General features: G+C 33.7%; 1 protein-coding gene across 1 annotated transcript; it reads right to left on the bottom strand.

Annotated features, from left to right (window-relative positions):
* Positions 1-8773: 8773 nt before the first annotated feature.
* LOC125220622 lies at positions 8774-11949 on the bottom strand. The gene is made up of 4 exons (XM_048122777.1): positions 11848-11949; positions 11362-11439; positions 10534-11254; positions 8774-10453 (listed from the first exon to the last, which is right to left on the bottom strand). The coding sequence occupies exons 1-4, from the start codon at positions 11947-11949 to the stop codon at positions 8979-8981; spliced, it is 2376 nt and encodes a 791-aa protein (XP_047978734.1). The 3' UTR covers positions 8774-8978.
* Positions 11950-16033: the final 4084 nt, after the last annotated feature.

Raw genomic sequence — 16033 nt, 5'->3', positions numbered from 1 at the left:
AAAAAGTGTATTGAGAATGCTGCTATGGATAAGGGTTCATCACAAAGGTAACAACATAAGGGACAATGATAGTTGTTTCTTTTGTGGTAGACATGAATATAAAAAGAAGAATTGTGACAAATATCACGCATGACGTACAAAGGAAGTTACAATTCTTGTTTGGTCTGTTCTGAAGTTAATTTGGCTTCAGTCCCTAATGATATTTTGGTGGGTAGTTTCTGGTGCTACTGCTCACATAAGGTTATCAATGCAAGGTTGTCTGAGCTACCGAAAGTCAATTGATGGTGAAAGATACATCTATGTGGGATAAGACAAATCGGTGGAAGTATAGACTATTGGCATTGTAGATTGTTATTAAAGACTGGAATTATTTGGTTTTGAAAGACACTTTATTGTACTGTCTTTTAGACAAAATTTGTTTCTATTTCTGCTTTGGACAAATTTGGTTTCTCTTATTCATTCAGAAATAGTAAAGTTCTTCCTTCAAATAATTCTAGTATTGTGGGCACTATTTCTTAAGTGCATATAACAATCTTTGTATGCTCGATTATGTTACTTCATATTCAGAAGCTTTAAATGTTGAATCAAAAGGGACTAAGCAAATTAAATAATGAAAATTTGGTTAATTTATGACACAGGTGTTTTGGTTATATCTCAAAATAAAGGATTGTGAGACTTGTGTCAGATGTTGTGTTGAATACACTTATCTTTTCAAAACTTGATTTGTGTGTTCAATGTATCGAATGAAAGCAGACCAAACTTAAGAAATTAGGTGCCAATAGAGATATAAATTTTAGAATTGATATATACAGACATTTGTGGTTCATTCACTTCGGTTTCTTGGAATGATCAACAATATTTTATATCATTCATAGGCGAATATTCTTGTTTTGGGCACCTACATTTAATCTAGATACCATAAAGTTTAGGTGCCAATAGAGATATAAATTTTAGAATTGATATATACATACATTTGTGGTTCATTCACTTCGGTTTCTTGGAATGATCAACAATATTTTATATCATTCATAGGCGAATATTCTTGTTTTGGGCACCTACATTTAATCTATTAAAAGTCTGGAGCTTTAGACAAGTTCAAAATATTCAGGGCTGATGTTGAGCTCCAACTCAACAAAGGCATTAAGAAAGTCAAATCTGGTTGTTGTTGCGAATACTACGACAGAAATGACTGCCCAGGTGAACAATGTCAAAGACCTTTTGCCTTCTATTTTGAAGAGTGTGGGATCGTCCTTTGTACACCATGACGGGATCGCCTTGCATGAGTGGTGTAGCTAAAAGACGAAATAAAACTCTTACAGATATGTGAAGGAGTATGATTTATCATTCTTCCTTGTCGCATTCGCTTTAGGGAGAGGCATTAAAAGTTGTAGCATATATTCTCACTTTGGTCTTCTAGAGAAAATTTAGGGGTTTTTTAATTTTATGATCTCACAAAAGGAACTAATTTTGGGATGAGAAATATAGTATTCCTTGAGGATGTTGTATTTGGGGGAAGAATGTGTTAAGGAGCATTACTTTTGAGGAGGAGTCTGTATAGACACCTACTACTGCTTCTGACAATGATCAGGTATCGATTACTATCATTGAAGAAGAAGCATATCAAGAACCTCAAGATGATATTGTTGTAAACATTCAATCTCATGCGGATGATATCATTTAAAGTCAATCTCAACAACCTCAATTAAGACTCTCGTCAATGGTACCACAAATTTTATGAAGTAATTCTTTCATTTGGAATCAGAAAGAATGCTATTGATGGTTGTGTGTATCACAAGTTCAGTGGGAGCAAATGCATCTTCTTTTGTATTTGAAATCGAAAGAAATAATTTTCGATTGTCACAGAAGGGATATAGTGAAAAGGTGCCTAAAGTATTTGAGATGCAAAATTGCAAATAAAGAAATACCCCTATGACTAAAGGAGACAAACCTAGTCTCATTCAGTGTCCTAAGATAAATCTTGAGATTTAGAAAATGCAGAAGGTTCCATATGCTTCGGTGATTGAGAGCCTAATGTGTGCTCAAGTGTGTATTAGACCCAATTTGGTTTTAATTGTTTATATGTTGGGAAGATATTTCAATAACCCGATATAGATCATTAGGAAGCAGCAAAATGGGTTATGAGATATTTATAGAGAACTAAGCATTACATGCTCACATACAGAAAATCAGATCATTTGGAGAGATCTTTAGGCATTTTGATTCTGATTTTGTTAGATGCCAATACAGTAAAGGATCCATTTTAGGTTACGTATGTCTGTTGGCTGTAGAGCCATTTCGTGGAGAAGTGTTGAGCAAACACTTGTAGCTACTTCTGCCATGATAACAGAATTCGTAACTTGTTTTGGGGCATCTAGTTAATGAATATGACTGTGAAATTTTGTCACTAGGCTGCATACTGTTAAGGTAATGAAAGACCACTTAAATTATGTTGTGACAATAACTCTGCAGTATTATATTCTAAAACAATAGGAGCTTCCTGATTGTTAAATAAAGAGTTCGGAATGGACAAATACATATAGAGCATAAGGGAACGGATTTGATGATGACAAATCCGCTCATCAAGGGACTATCACCCAAGGTCTTTCATGGGCACGTAGCTCAAATGGGTGTTATGTTGTTTAAGGGTACTTCCGTTCAGTGGGAGTAGTTTTGGTTATTGCTCTATATTGTATTTTGAACATGAAGTTATAAACTCATGTTATTCTCTGCAGAATTAAAGTATTATGTTTTGTCCATTATTTTTGGTTTGATCTCACTTTGGGAGGACCAGTTGGAAATAGGCATGTATGATCACCTTGTATGAAATTTTCATGCTACACTCCATAATTGATCTGTTGTTGATTATATTTGCATATGTGATTACTGATGGGTTTAATCATGAAAAAATATGGTGACTGCCCCTTTAGTCCTATGTCGATATGGTTGATAATAAGATTGTTCGGAAATACACTATGTGATAGCACTTTTGAGCGCTCATTCGGTTTGTACACATTTATTTGGTGTCATGTGTTGCCCAAGTGGGAGATTGTTAGAAATTTGGGCTTCCACATGACTAATTTAATGTGTATGGCTATCTTTCAGTTGTCCAATTAAAGTGATCCAATAAAGATTAAAGTTTGGGCTAAAGTGTATTTAATTGTTATGGAAATAAGTGTAGATACCATAAAGTGATTTTCTATTTGATGAGGGACCGAATAGAAAATAAAGGGGTTTATATTTAATATAAATATAAGCTAGGGTTATGGTCCCCAGACGTCAGAAGAACATTCAATATATCTCTGTATTCTCTCGGCAGACTATTGCAAAGAATGTCTCTGATCGTTTGGAAGATCCATAGCCGCTGCAAAGCAATTCCGCTGTTCAATTCATTATGAATCAAGGTACGCTTCCGCTCTACGGTTTATGCTCCTTCTTCGTCGTTCTCGGTTAATCATCATAGAGAGCTTTATGTAATTGTTCATTCAATTATTCCAACATTACATAAATCGATATTATCAATAAAACTATTAAATCATCTCATGAAGGGGAGGGGAAAGCCGGTGTATGGCAGAAATTATGCAGTTAGCACCATATGATCTTTCCGGAAGTTCTACATAGAGGAATCAATTATCAGACATGGAATTAATAACATAATTTTAAAAATTAATGGGGATGAACAATCATCACCTGGAAGCATTACATTTCCCCCACACCTCCACACACAGCATAGTGCAGAGTGGATGAGACATTATCAAAGTGGCAAGGCATATGTAGTGTACCTCTTCGCATTCCTGCTTGCTCGATTATGCCTTTGAAGTTAGGTATAAGTTCTTGTAAAGCAAGCATTTTCTGATTGATCCTATCTCTTCGCCTCTGTCATGGAACTACCATTATCAATAGAAAAGAAAGCAAAATAGCAACTAATGTATGTTCATAACTAAAGTATTCTCTTTCTTAAGCCCAATAGTTCTACGCATACATAGCTAACACAACATTTCTACGAAATACTACAAAATATTAACTAGTCTCTCAAATATTTCTCAACTAACTAAATTTCAATACTCATCTATATTTATAGTCATAATAATTCTTGATCTTCATACTATACTACAATTTCTACAATGCTAGGTTGCAGTTTTTCGGGCGTTACAAGTTCATGTAGTGTAAGAATTAGAGAGATGTTTGAAATGTATATGTTCGACCACAAAATACTTCGTCTTTGATTATTATTTCGCTAAATTATCATTTTTTTCTAGATATATATATCCTTGAAATTCATACCTTAAAATTCGCAACACAACATTCTCTTAGTATTTCTGTGAATATTATTAATAAAAAGAAAATTCTTGAAATAATGGTGAAATCGCAAGTCTATCTCTTGATATTTTTTTAATTTTATATCTTAAAATTCGCAACACAATATTCTCTTAGTATATCTATGAATATTATTAATAACAAGTGCAGAGTAACAAGTGCCATGAACATGGACATATAACATATACTTAGATTGAATTATTGGATCAAATTTGGCAGTGCCTATTGCCTAAATATAGAATACTAGTCTTACATAAGCACTAATGTTGCCAATAACTTATTTTGTTATTGCTTTGTTTGACAAAATGCGTTTGATGAAAAAAATATCATTGTAAACATGTCTAATTGTAGTAGTATTTAATAATGAATAACCGAATTTCAAATTCAACGCATACATGTAAATAGTACTAATACATGAAAATGGAGAGCAAATAGCATTATAATTTATAAATAGTAGTGCATTCCCATAGATTGAAACACAGCAAATCAAAACAGAAACATAATTAAAGATTTGGTGGTAGCAAAGCAATGGGTTACAAGCAATCCCCGGCCTTGATTGTGGTGGCTCTCCTCCTCTTGGCCACCGCGACTCCCCTCACCTACGGCCAAACATTACTGCTGAATCCTACTGGCTTCGTCACTGGTTCAATCTGCTGCAATCCCAGCGGAAACTGCCCCCCGGGGCGGAAGGAATCCCAGGAGTAGTGGTGAGGCTTAACTGCACCACTCTCTCGGGAAACGTGGCGACGCTTGCCCAGGGCGTCACCAACTCCACTGGTGTTTTTAACCTCACTTTGCCAAATTTACTTGGCTCTTTAGGCCCTCTCATCACCACAATCCCACAATGTAACGTCTTCGCTAACCTTCCTCTCGAGTCCACAGACTGCCCCGTCGTCCACACCGTCGGTCGCACCCTTACCGGCAGTCCCGTTCTTCTGAGCGCCTACTATAACTCGTTGTTCAGTCCGATTTATAATTTTCTTGTGCCGGTGTTTAACGTCGTGAGCATCAGTTAAGGGGTGGTATATAACATATCATCCTTAAAAGTCTTCTCCATTTATGCACCAACTAATAAAATAAAATGTATGTAGATAAACAAGCACTAAGCATGCTTATATGCATGCATATAATATTATAGCTCGTTTTGATGCTTCATTTTGTATATGTTTAAGTCCTATGATAAATCAATCATGGAGAAGATCATTTGTATATGCTTTTTGATTTACAAACAACTACAATGAATTGCATGCAAAACTTATTATTTGGATGTGAAACTGCGAAAGCATTGAAGACCATAATTCAACAATCCAAATAAAAGTTGAAAGCTTATAGGAATTCCGAAAATATGCAGATACATATTCGAGGAGGCATTAACAGATTTATAGGTACTACTGTACCACCTAATTACGTGCATCTAAATCTCATAAGATCTCCAAGATTAAGTATGTATAGCTTGAGGAGATTTTGAGACGCGTGAGCCCAAGATTTTTTAGGGAGCGTGTAAGTAAGGAGACCGCACATTCCAAAGACTTGTGTTTATACGTGGGAATTGGGATAGTCGTGTGTTGAGTGTAGAGGGCTATGCATGAAATTAATCTCACATCAAGTACCGTATTGCAATGACAAGAGTTCCATGAGTATAGAAGGCATTTTTTTTTAGTGAACTACAAAAATGGTCCCTGGACTATGGGTTTATCTCGCCCATAGTCCCTGGACTTTAAAAATATCGTCAGTAGTCCCTGGACTAAGAATTTATCTCGAAATTGGTCCTTTTGGCTTTTTTTGGTACGAAAATACCCTTTGATATTGTTTTGGGGGGTTTTGGGCAATTTGGTCTTTTTACACTTTTAACATTTTAAATCTGATATTATTTTAGTTATGTACTGACTTTGATATTATTTCAAAATTATCATTCTTCTTCCATTTTGTTATCCTTCACTGAATTTGTTTTTTTTTTTTTTCAATATTAGATTTAATTTTATAAAATTAAATTTAATATTTAGATTTTTAAATATCAATAATTTTTTTTAATGAAAACTATTAATTCATGGACACTATAAATATTGATTAAAACTATTAATTTTTTTATTTAATATAATATTCAATTGAATTGAAGAAGTACAGAAAAATAATATTAATCATGATGGAAAAATAAGAGTTATTCTATTTAGCCTCCGTTCGGTTGTTATAATTGCTTGTGATTAAATATTATGAAGTTGACTAAAAATTTGATCCTACTTAAAATTTTATATAGGAGTATTTTTGTTGAAATTTTCTAGTAAATTTTGATTGTTTTCAAATTAATAAACGAAAATTATATTAGTCTTACATTAGATGCATATTTATTTCAGAATAAATTGTGTTATATAATCTATTTATGATTAAAACTAAGGCGTTGTCATACCTTATTGATTACATAGTACTATACACTATCAAATACTCCCTCCGTCCACGATTAAGTGTCCCATTTATAAATGGTGCGGGTTTTAAGAAATGTAAAGAAAAGTGAGTGGAAGAAAGTTAGTGGAATAAGGGTCCCACTTGTATAGATTAGTTTTAAATGATATGTGAGTGGAATGAGTTAGTAGAATGTGGGGTCTCTTTACCATTTATGGTAACTATGAACCGGGACTCTTATTCGTGGACGGACTAAAATGGAAAAATGGGACTCTTATTCGTGGACGGGGGGAGTATTGATTATAACTATTAATTTTTGCTATTTAATAATTTTTATAATTAAAAATTTTTATTGATATTTAAAAATTAAAATTTAAAATTTTGTAAAATTAAATCTAATATTGAAATAAAGAAACAAAGTGAAGGATGACAAAAGGGAAAAAGGATGATAAATTTTAGGGGTGAGCAAAATAACCGAAAACCGAATATCCGAACCGAACCAAACCGAAATTTTGAAATTCGGTTCGGTTTTTTCGGTTTATCGGTTCGGTTCGGTTTTAAAAATATAAAAATTTCGGTTTTTCGGTTCGGTTTGGTTTGGGCGAAAAAAAAAACCGAAAAACCGAAAAACCGAATTATATTTTAAATATATTATTATATATTTTTATCCTATTAATTTAGTATATTATATCACATATATAATATATATTCTTCTAATATATTTTTATATAATAAATATTATATATATTATATTAATTTTATATTATATATATTTATATTCTATTAGTATATATAAAATAAAATAAATTAGGTATATTAAAATATACTATTTTTTTTCGGTTTTTCGGTTTTGTTTTGAAATTTCGGTTTTTTCGGTTTGGTTCGGTTTTTTAAGTTCGGTTTTCGGTTTTTCGGTTTTTCGGTTCAGTTCGGTTTCAATTTTATCCTAAATTCGGTTTTTCGGGTTCGGTTCGGTTTGGGCGAAAAACCGAACCTAAACCCGAATGCACACCCCTAATAAATTTGAAATAATATCAAACTTAGTATATAACTAAAACAATATCAGATTTAAAATGTTAAAAGTGTAAAAAGACCAAATTGTCCAAACCTCCCAAAATAATATCAAAGGGTATTTTCGTACCAAAAAAAGCCAAAAGGACCAATTTTGAGATAAACCCTTAGTCCAGGGACTACTGGCGATATTTTTAAAATCCACGGACTATAGGCGAGATAAACCCATAGTCCAGGGACCATTTTTGTAGTTCACTCTTTTTTTTTTGTTTTTAAGGCAGTGTTAAAAAAACACAATACTTAATTGCATCATGTTTGGTGTTCAATTTGCTTATTTTACTCACATAAAATTCACAACTAGAATATGATGGATTTAGTTAAATCTGGAGTAATATTAGTATTCGGATAAAGGTTTAAAGTTCTATTCAAATAACGACAACGACGACAACGAATTGACAATAATAATAATAATAATAATAATAATAATAATAATAATAATAATAATAATAATAATAATAATAATAATAATAATAATAATAATAATAACAATAATAATAATAATAATAATAATAATAATAATAATAATAATAATAATAATAATAATAATAATAATAATAATAATAATAATAATAATAATAATAATAATAATAATAATAATAATAATAATAATAATAATAATAATAATAATAATAATAATCTTTAGATATTTTACAAAAAATATGCTACTCCAATAAAAGTCAAAATAAGATAAAAAGCTGGCATGTTACAAGAATAGACAAATAAAATGGAAAGGATCAGCTCTGCAGAATGCCACTAGGGTGACTAGGCCATATTTGTTTTTGCACAGGCTTCAGAATTTCTTCAATCTCTAGTAATAGTTCATTTATCAAGAAAATGAATTGTATATATTGTAAAACAGTTGAATTCATTAACAAAATGTTTAACAAACAAGCAATAGCTCGCTATACACTCAATGTACCAACTAAAACAAGACTAGCAATATATCTGAAACTAAAAAATTATACTCTTTCATTTGTGATAAAGAGAAAAAGAAGTAAAACACTATGCTTCACAGAAGATTATGATAAAGGTACTAAGTCAGGATTTACCAACTACCACGCTTTACAGAAGATTGCACAAAAGTACTAGTCTGGATTTACATAGTCTATGTATATATACACACACACATATATGTATCATACATAAGTATATATAACTATGATCACATAATCATGTTTTAGTAGCTAAGTGTGGTATCATTCAATTGTAGGGAGAGCTTTTAAGCGAGCTTTTTTCTTACCTAGTCCAAGCTTCAAATGAGCTTTGTGGTGCAACTTGGATTGTTGATGGTGTTGCAGCACTTTCCACCAGTGAGACTTCTTCACTGTCCTCTTCTGCCCAAACTCACTCGTACCTTTCTCTCGTTTCGGCTTCTTTGAGTGTCGTACGTGCCTCACCAGACCTCCCATCAGCCCACCGAAATTACTCTTCTGCCTTTTCTCACCAGTCTTGGATTTTCCAATCTTTTCAACAGCCTTTGCTCCTCCATGCGCGTCATCATGTCTTTTAGGGCTTGCGGCTTTCCCTTTGTGCTTGTCTAAGGAGGAGCTACGGCTCATATTTGTGTCATCTTTAGTATGACCACCGCGATTATGGTGGTGGTGGTGGTGATGATGATGGTGGTGGTGGTGGTGGAAGACTAGCGCCAGCTTATCTTTCAGCCTCTTCAGTATCCCAGTTTGCTTTTTAAGGGTCGCGCCAGCCTTCCCGACCTTGCTTGGGCCTGATTTCTTTGTTGTAGAGCGCTTGGCCGTTGCATTGCTTCGGATTGGCTGTTCAGACGATGAGTACTCCTCGTTTCTACTGCTGCTACTGGCAGTCGATTCACTAGCTCCCTCTCTGCTAGATGAGGAGTAAACATCTTCCTCACTGGCACTTCCATGTGACAGAGGGGAATCCCAACTTTCACTGCTTTTACTCGAAGTAACATACTGAGGCTCTCTACTTCCATCTGTCACCGAATAATCTTCACTATTGCTATCACGACTGCTTGTTTGCTGACTGCTCGAGCTGGAGTACGAGTCAGTAGCTGTATCGACTGATTCTTTATTCTGCAAAGAAGTCCTTCCTCCAGCTGTGTAGTGCCTGTTCTTTCCAACACCAGCCTTTTCCCGTGCATCCGACTGATTTCCATGGAAGCCTGAGCTCGGTAAAAGGCGAGTCACTTTCTTATTTGTGACAGGTGGATGGTTTTTTGGATTCGCGAAGCTGACAAATGGCTTGCTTTCTTTGTCCTCCACGACAGTTCGGCTTTGACAAATACTCTCAATGTTAGAAGCAGAAGAAGTGGCTGGCCAACAAGGGGTAACATAGGATGTCTGATTCGGAATTAGTGTAACACCACCAGGAACATAACCATTGGAACTCACTATCAAGTTCCCTGGCTCGATTGTCTCCACAAAGGCATTCAGATTCTGAACATAAATCTTATTTACTTTCTCTGTCGGAAACCTGAATCTGTCGGTCGACTCTTCTGATAGGTCTAAGACTTCAGTGTACGGAACTGGTTCATTCTGGATGATTTTGTTTTTTGATTGCTTCAACACAGCCTTAGTAGGCTGAGCCGTCTTGTACCTTTGAATCGAGGAGAAATGTGGCTGGTTTCCCTCTTCTGCTGACATTCTAGACAGTTGATGCATTGGATAAACGAAATCGTCCATATCCCTTTGGCCTGAAATTTCAGACACGGTCGTTAGATTCTCAAGTAAGAAATTTCAGACAACAGATTATTTCTGGTCATCAGATTCTCACCTAAACTCGTTCCAATGCTTGGAACTGCATCATATTTTGTCACAGTTGACTCTGTTTCTCGAACGCGAGTCTGCAGTTGAGAAGAAGAAGACGTCTTCTCATACAAGTCCAAGTGATCTGCTCCCATATGCAATGCGGACATACATGATTCAATCTGTTTGATTGCTTTGGAGGCTTCTTGAGATAAGCAGTCAGGTACATCAGCTTTACTTATGGTTTGCATATTAGAATGGCTCATTTTTGAGATGTCAGTTTCCATTCTATTAGATGAATCTGCATCTCCAACTACGTTCAAATCGGACGGCCTCTGCCTCCGCTTCTCATATTTTGAGTCATCCGACACGCGAATTGATAACCATCCAACTTCTTTCTCACGGTTCTCAACATTATCCTGCCGATGCTGATGATCAGCGTATGTGTTTGAGTTCTGAGTCAGTTCATGAAAATGAGTCTCCCCTGTGGATCCAAGTTGTTTGACAGTGTTCCTTTGACAAACCCTGCAACGTTTCTGCCCAATTGAAGGCACTCTACGAATTGAGTGTTCCGTAGCACCTGCTTGACTCCAGTCAGGAGTATTTCTGCCATTAAAACTTTGATCACCTTCTGCGGCTAATGACAATCTTGAACGTGAAGTAGGTCGTTCCTCAGAGGATGTCTCATCTAGTTGCTGAAGCCGAACAGGTGAAAGTGCCCCTGATGTTTCGGCTTGACCTGCAATGACCTGTAGCAGCACTTGATCAGAGAACTAGTTTGATATGTTTACAGGGATAAACTGAACAGATCCTTACATTTGGACCTAAACATAAAAGAGAAAGTGAGCATACATACTTCTGAATGTGTCTTGAGGACTCTCTTAGTCGCCAAATCCAAAAGATTCTTTAAGATAACCCGCGAATGCGAATCTAGCTGTCCAAATGACAAAAGATAGTCAAGCCTCCATACACATGGAAAGATTATCCTGAATGAATGAAGAAGGCAAACTCTGAAAACCACCTAAGACCCTTGTGTTTTTACTTGTATGCAAGCAGCTACATTTTCTTACCAGGTACACAGAAACACTACTAAAATAAGTACAAAAAACTAAACTACTCCATTTTTAACAGCCTTAAAACTAAACTACTCCATTTTTAACAGCTTCAAGTTCACTTCAAGCTGGCCTATTATTACCGGAAAAACAAAAGGATATAGAACAAAAAGTACCTACAAAGAAAGAATGTAAACATATGTATACACAATTTGATTCGGCAAAAGCAGTCATAATCTGAAATTAGAGATAACATGAGCAGGATAATCTCAATAAGCATAACACAGTACCGAATCAGAGCCAGGGTCTGATGCTTCGCCTTCATCTTTTTGGAGAAGGCCGTAGAGACTTTTAAGGGCATGGAGATCTGATTGGATGTCCTTCCCATCCATTACCTTCTAAAAAATTTTGCCTAATATCACCAAGTTCAACAATAAACACATAGTTAATGAGCATATTATATTTCTGGAAAACACAACAGAATGCGAGTATTCGCTCAAACTACGTACTAAAGCATGCGTCTAGCGACAAAAAAGGGGGAAAATGAACTACATATCTAAAGATAATCCCCACGAAAAATGTTGGCACTGTAATTCAGCAAGTATTTCACCATTCACACCGAACAATTACTAAATAAATGTATCAGTGCTCAAACCCACACAAGTATTGGATAGCCTCAATGTCTGCATCAATTTAACAATCAAAGCATCATTTCTAGCAGCGGGCCAATCATCGATCAAAACGACGATTTGGGGATGCGCAAAGGGAAATCAAATTGTGAATGAAACTTCGAAATTAAGACGACATATTCCAGTTTCAAGGTCTCAAGCAAATCCTCACTCAATTTATAACGAAATTACAAATCAAAATCGCATATAATCGCAAAGGCACATAAAATAACACCGGAGATATTGAAGGATACCTTCAAGTACACTGATACTATTGCGTTCGCCAGTACGAGAGGGATCGGATGGGGGAGGCGAAGACGGAAGCGCAGTAAGAGAGGCGGCGTTGGAAGCGCGGCGGCGGAGACGGCGATCGGCGACGTCGATCAGAGTGAGAGGGTGGCGGGTATCGGATTCAAAAAGGGAGGGAGAATATTTAAAATATTATTTATATTTCAGAAAATAAATATCGGATTCAAAATAATTGATATCCTGAGCGCTCATTTCAAAATGGGAAATTGGTCTCTAGAACCATGAACTTTGCCTAAAATTTGGTATTTCCCATGAACTTTGAAATTGGTATATAATATCACAAACTTTGCATTTTATTTGGTATTTTCCACGGCATATTTATTACTATATTTGACTAACTTACGAGGCTTTTATCATACTTGACACAATTAAATCATCGTGGTTTTCAACGTGACTTTTTATGCTACATGTTATGAACTTAAAAAGTGATTTCAAATATTATAAAACATATCACGGTTGCCTATGTTAAATAAGATTTTGATGAATATATCTTATTTGAGTGAGTTCGGGAAATACCAAACAAAATGCAAAGTTCGTGATATTATATACCAATTTCAAAGTTCATGGGAAATACCAAATTTTAGGCAAAGTTCATGATTTTAGAGACCAATTTCCCTTTCAAAATCTAAAACTGCAGAATTTCAGATTGAGAAAAAGATTAAAAATATATAGAGAAATGTTGAGCTGGGCGACACTATGTGGGCGTAAGGTGAGCGACTGCTGACGTGTTCAATGAACTTTATTTATTTACTGAATTTTCCTTAAATATTCTCTCTCTTTAGTAGTATATTTTATTGTAGTGGGCCTTCAATTCTCTCTCTCTCTCTCACACACATTCTTCTTCTCCATACGAGTGACCAGTGAGTGTTTTTTCACCATGGAATCAATGCTTTGCTTCCTGGATTTAACGACCGTCAAATATTCCTAATCAATTGGAAACCAAATACTTTTATGCAGTTAATTTTCACAAGTTTCTACTTAAGTAATCATAAAATTTCTTTAAAACCAGATAACTTTTGCAATTTTATTTTATAAAAATTGCGCTTTGTAAAGAGACATCCATGGTCATCTCCATTTGAACTCGTTTCTTTCCCTTCGACAACCAAAATCAAATTTTTGCAATCATGTCGATGATAATAATAGCCCATTGTTCAATCTTAAGATTGAGGATATAATTTTCAATAAATTCAAAAAAAAGTATAATTTGCATATAAGAAGGTGGGTAGGAAGGGGATAGTGAAGATGACTACCAGACTTTTGCAGGAGTCTATCAAAAGCCAAAAATTACATGGTCCTAATTGCCTATAAAATCATATAATAACAAGCAAAATATACTTTTTAGTATTGCTTCATTTGAAGATCTGTGGAGCTATCACTCGTATGGTTGAAGAAGAAGAATAGCGTGTGAGAGAGAAAATTGAAGGCCCCACTACAATAAAATAAAGAGAGAATATTTAAGGAAATTCATTAAACAAATGAAAGTTTATTGAACACATCAGCAGTCGCTCACCTCACGCCCACATAGTGTCGCCCAACCGAACATTTATATATATATATATATATATATATATATATATATATATATATATATATATATTGTGAAAAGCTCACGAGTCGCTATTTTTGAGTGCTAGCAAATCAAATCTCATTAATTTAAAGTATTATTTATATTTACTGTTTAAAAATTTATATACGTCTCTACCAAAGGCCCATTTCAAATTTATAGTCCAAATCCAGTAATCAATAACTATTTCTTTCATAATAGAGCCCAATAATAGTTACTACTAAGAAATATAATTCTCGATATTAATTAACTAATCAATATAGTAAAGGATGATTACATTTAAATTATATCCGTCCATGAAATACTATTCAAGTTTAACTTGGGCTCGGTGCGGATTTTAAGAAATGTGAAGAAAAGCGAGTTGAAATAGTTAATGGAATAAAAGTCTCATATTTATATATTAGTTTTATAATAAAATATGAGTATAAAGAGTTTGTAGAAAGTGTGATCTGTTTACCAAAAATAATAAAAAAGGAGAAGTGGACAATTTTTTATGGACGAATCAAAATAGCAAAACTGGATAATATTCACGGACGGAGGGAGTATAAATTTGACGACTTATGCTTCCATAACTATTAAAATCGATAAAACAATTATTTTTCAATATTATGCAATTATCCACGATGTTCAAAATATTAATTTATATTATTAAATATGATGTGACTGAAAGATAACATTATTATATTTTCATTGTATAGCCAAAACTACGTAATTTTATTGCGACAATGATTTTGCCTCGTTAGTTTTGATTTGGACTATTAAGGACAATCGTAAAACATTGAAAAGTTATGGAATCAACTTAAAGTCAATGAAAATTTATAATTAAATGCCAATTATCCCATAAAACAATAAAATGGGGGTTATTTATTCGCTAACAAAATACACTACCTAATTTTATTAAAACGTGTACACTAGAGTTTGGATCAATAAAATTCACTATATGAAATAAAAATTCATTATATGAAACAAAATAACCAATGTGAACTATTATATGAAGATATACATGACCATTATTGATGTCTGTTCTTTTCAAAGTATATATGATGACAATAATATATTTGACTGCCTACAATGAGATGTATTTTCTACGGTCACAATGTAAAATAACAATTACTATATCACTATATAATCTAGAAAACTACAAAACAATGATGCAGAGTGGTAAATATACAAAATTATCTAATCAGCCGATTATTTCCCAAAAATTAAAACTTTCATCATAAGACATAAATAGATACGTCGTTGTAGCATCTTCTAGAACATGAATTATATATACGAGTACTACTTAGTAGTATAGTTTAATTATAAAAAAAATCGTCATAGTGACTTCAAGTGTGCGTAACAGTGTAAGGCTAAACTAATATACTAATAACATTTATCCAAATTTTACTAAACAAATCGTAATTAAAATAATTATAAAGCACATTTTGTTCATTACAAAAAATTATTTACTACTTTCGTTAATGTCTTCAACGTTTGACTATATGCCAATGGCCGCATTTCCACTCACATTCACACATATTAATTAATATTCAACTAAATAAAAAAATTGTTTAACTTGATTTTCAAATCAAGTAATCGTGCTTTAATAAATACATGGACAGTGATATCTCAACATAATAATAATTGTATTACGAATTAAAAAATTCACAATTCTTTAATTTTTTACATCAAGATCTGTAAGCAATTTGAATTCGTCGAGTCAATTTCTTGGGATTAAGACATAGTTAAATATAGGAGTCATTATTAATTAATTATCAATCTATTTGGATTTTGAAAACGACAAAGCTTTGTCTCTATTGATAGCTTAAGACATTTGATTAGCATTAGCATAATTCACGAGATATTGCAAAATAATAGGGACTTTTATTACTCTTTTTTATAAGTTTTATAATAGAGCGTTGGATTTTGAAAACGACAAGACTCTGTCTCTTT

The sequence above is a fragment of the Salvia hispanica genome, chromosome 4 (genome assembly GCF_023119035.1).
Source record: "Salvia hispanica cultivar TCC Black 2014 chromosome 4, UniMelb_Shisp_WGS_1.0, whole genome shotgun sequence".
NCBI lineage: Eukaryota > Viridiplantae > Streptophyta > Magnoliopsida > Lamiales > Lamiaceae > Salvia > Salvia hispanica.
The sequence above is the reverse complement of the archived record's forward strand: the minus strand, read 5'-3'. Positions and strand labels throughout refer to the sequence as shown.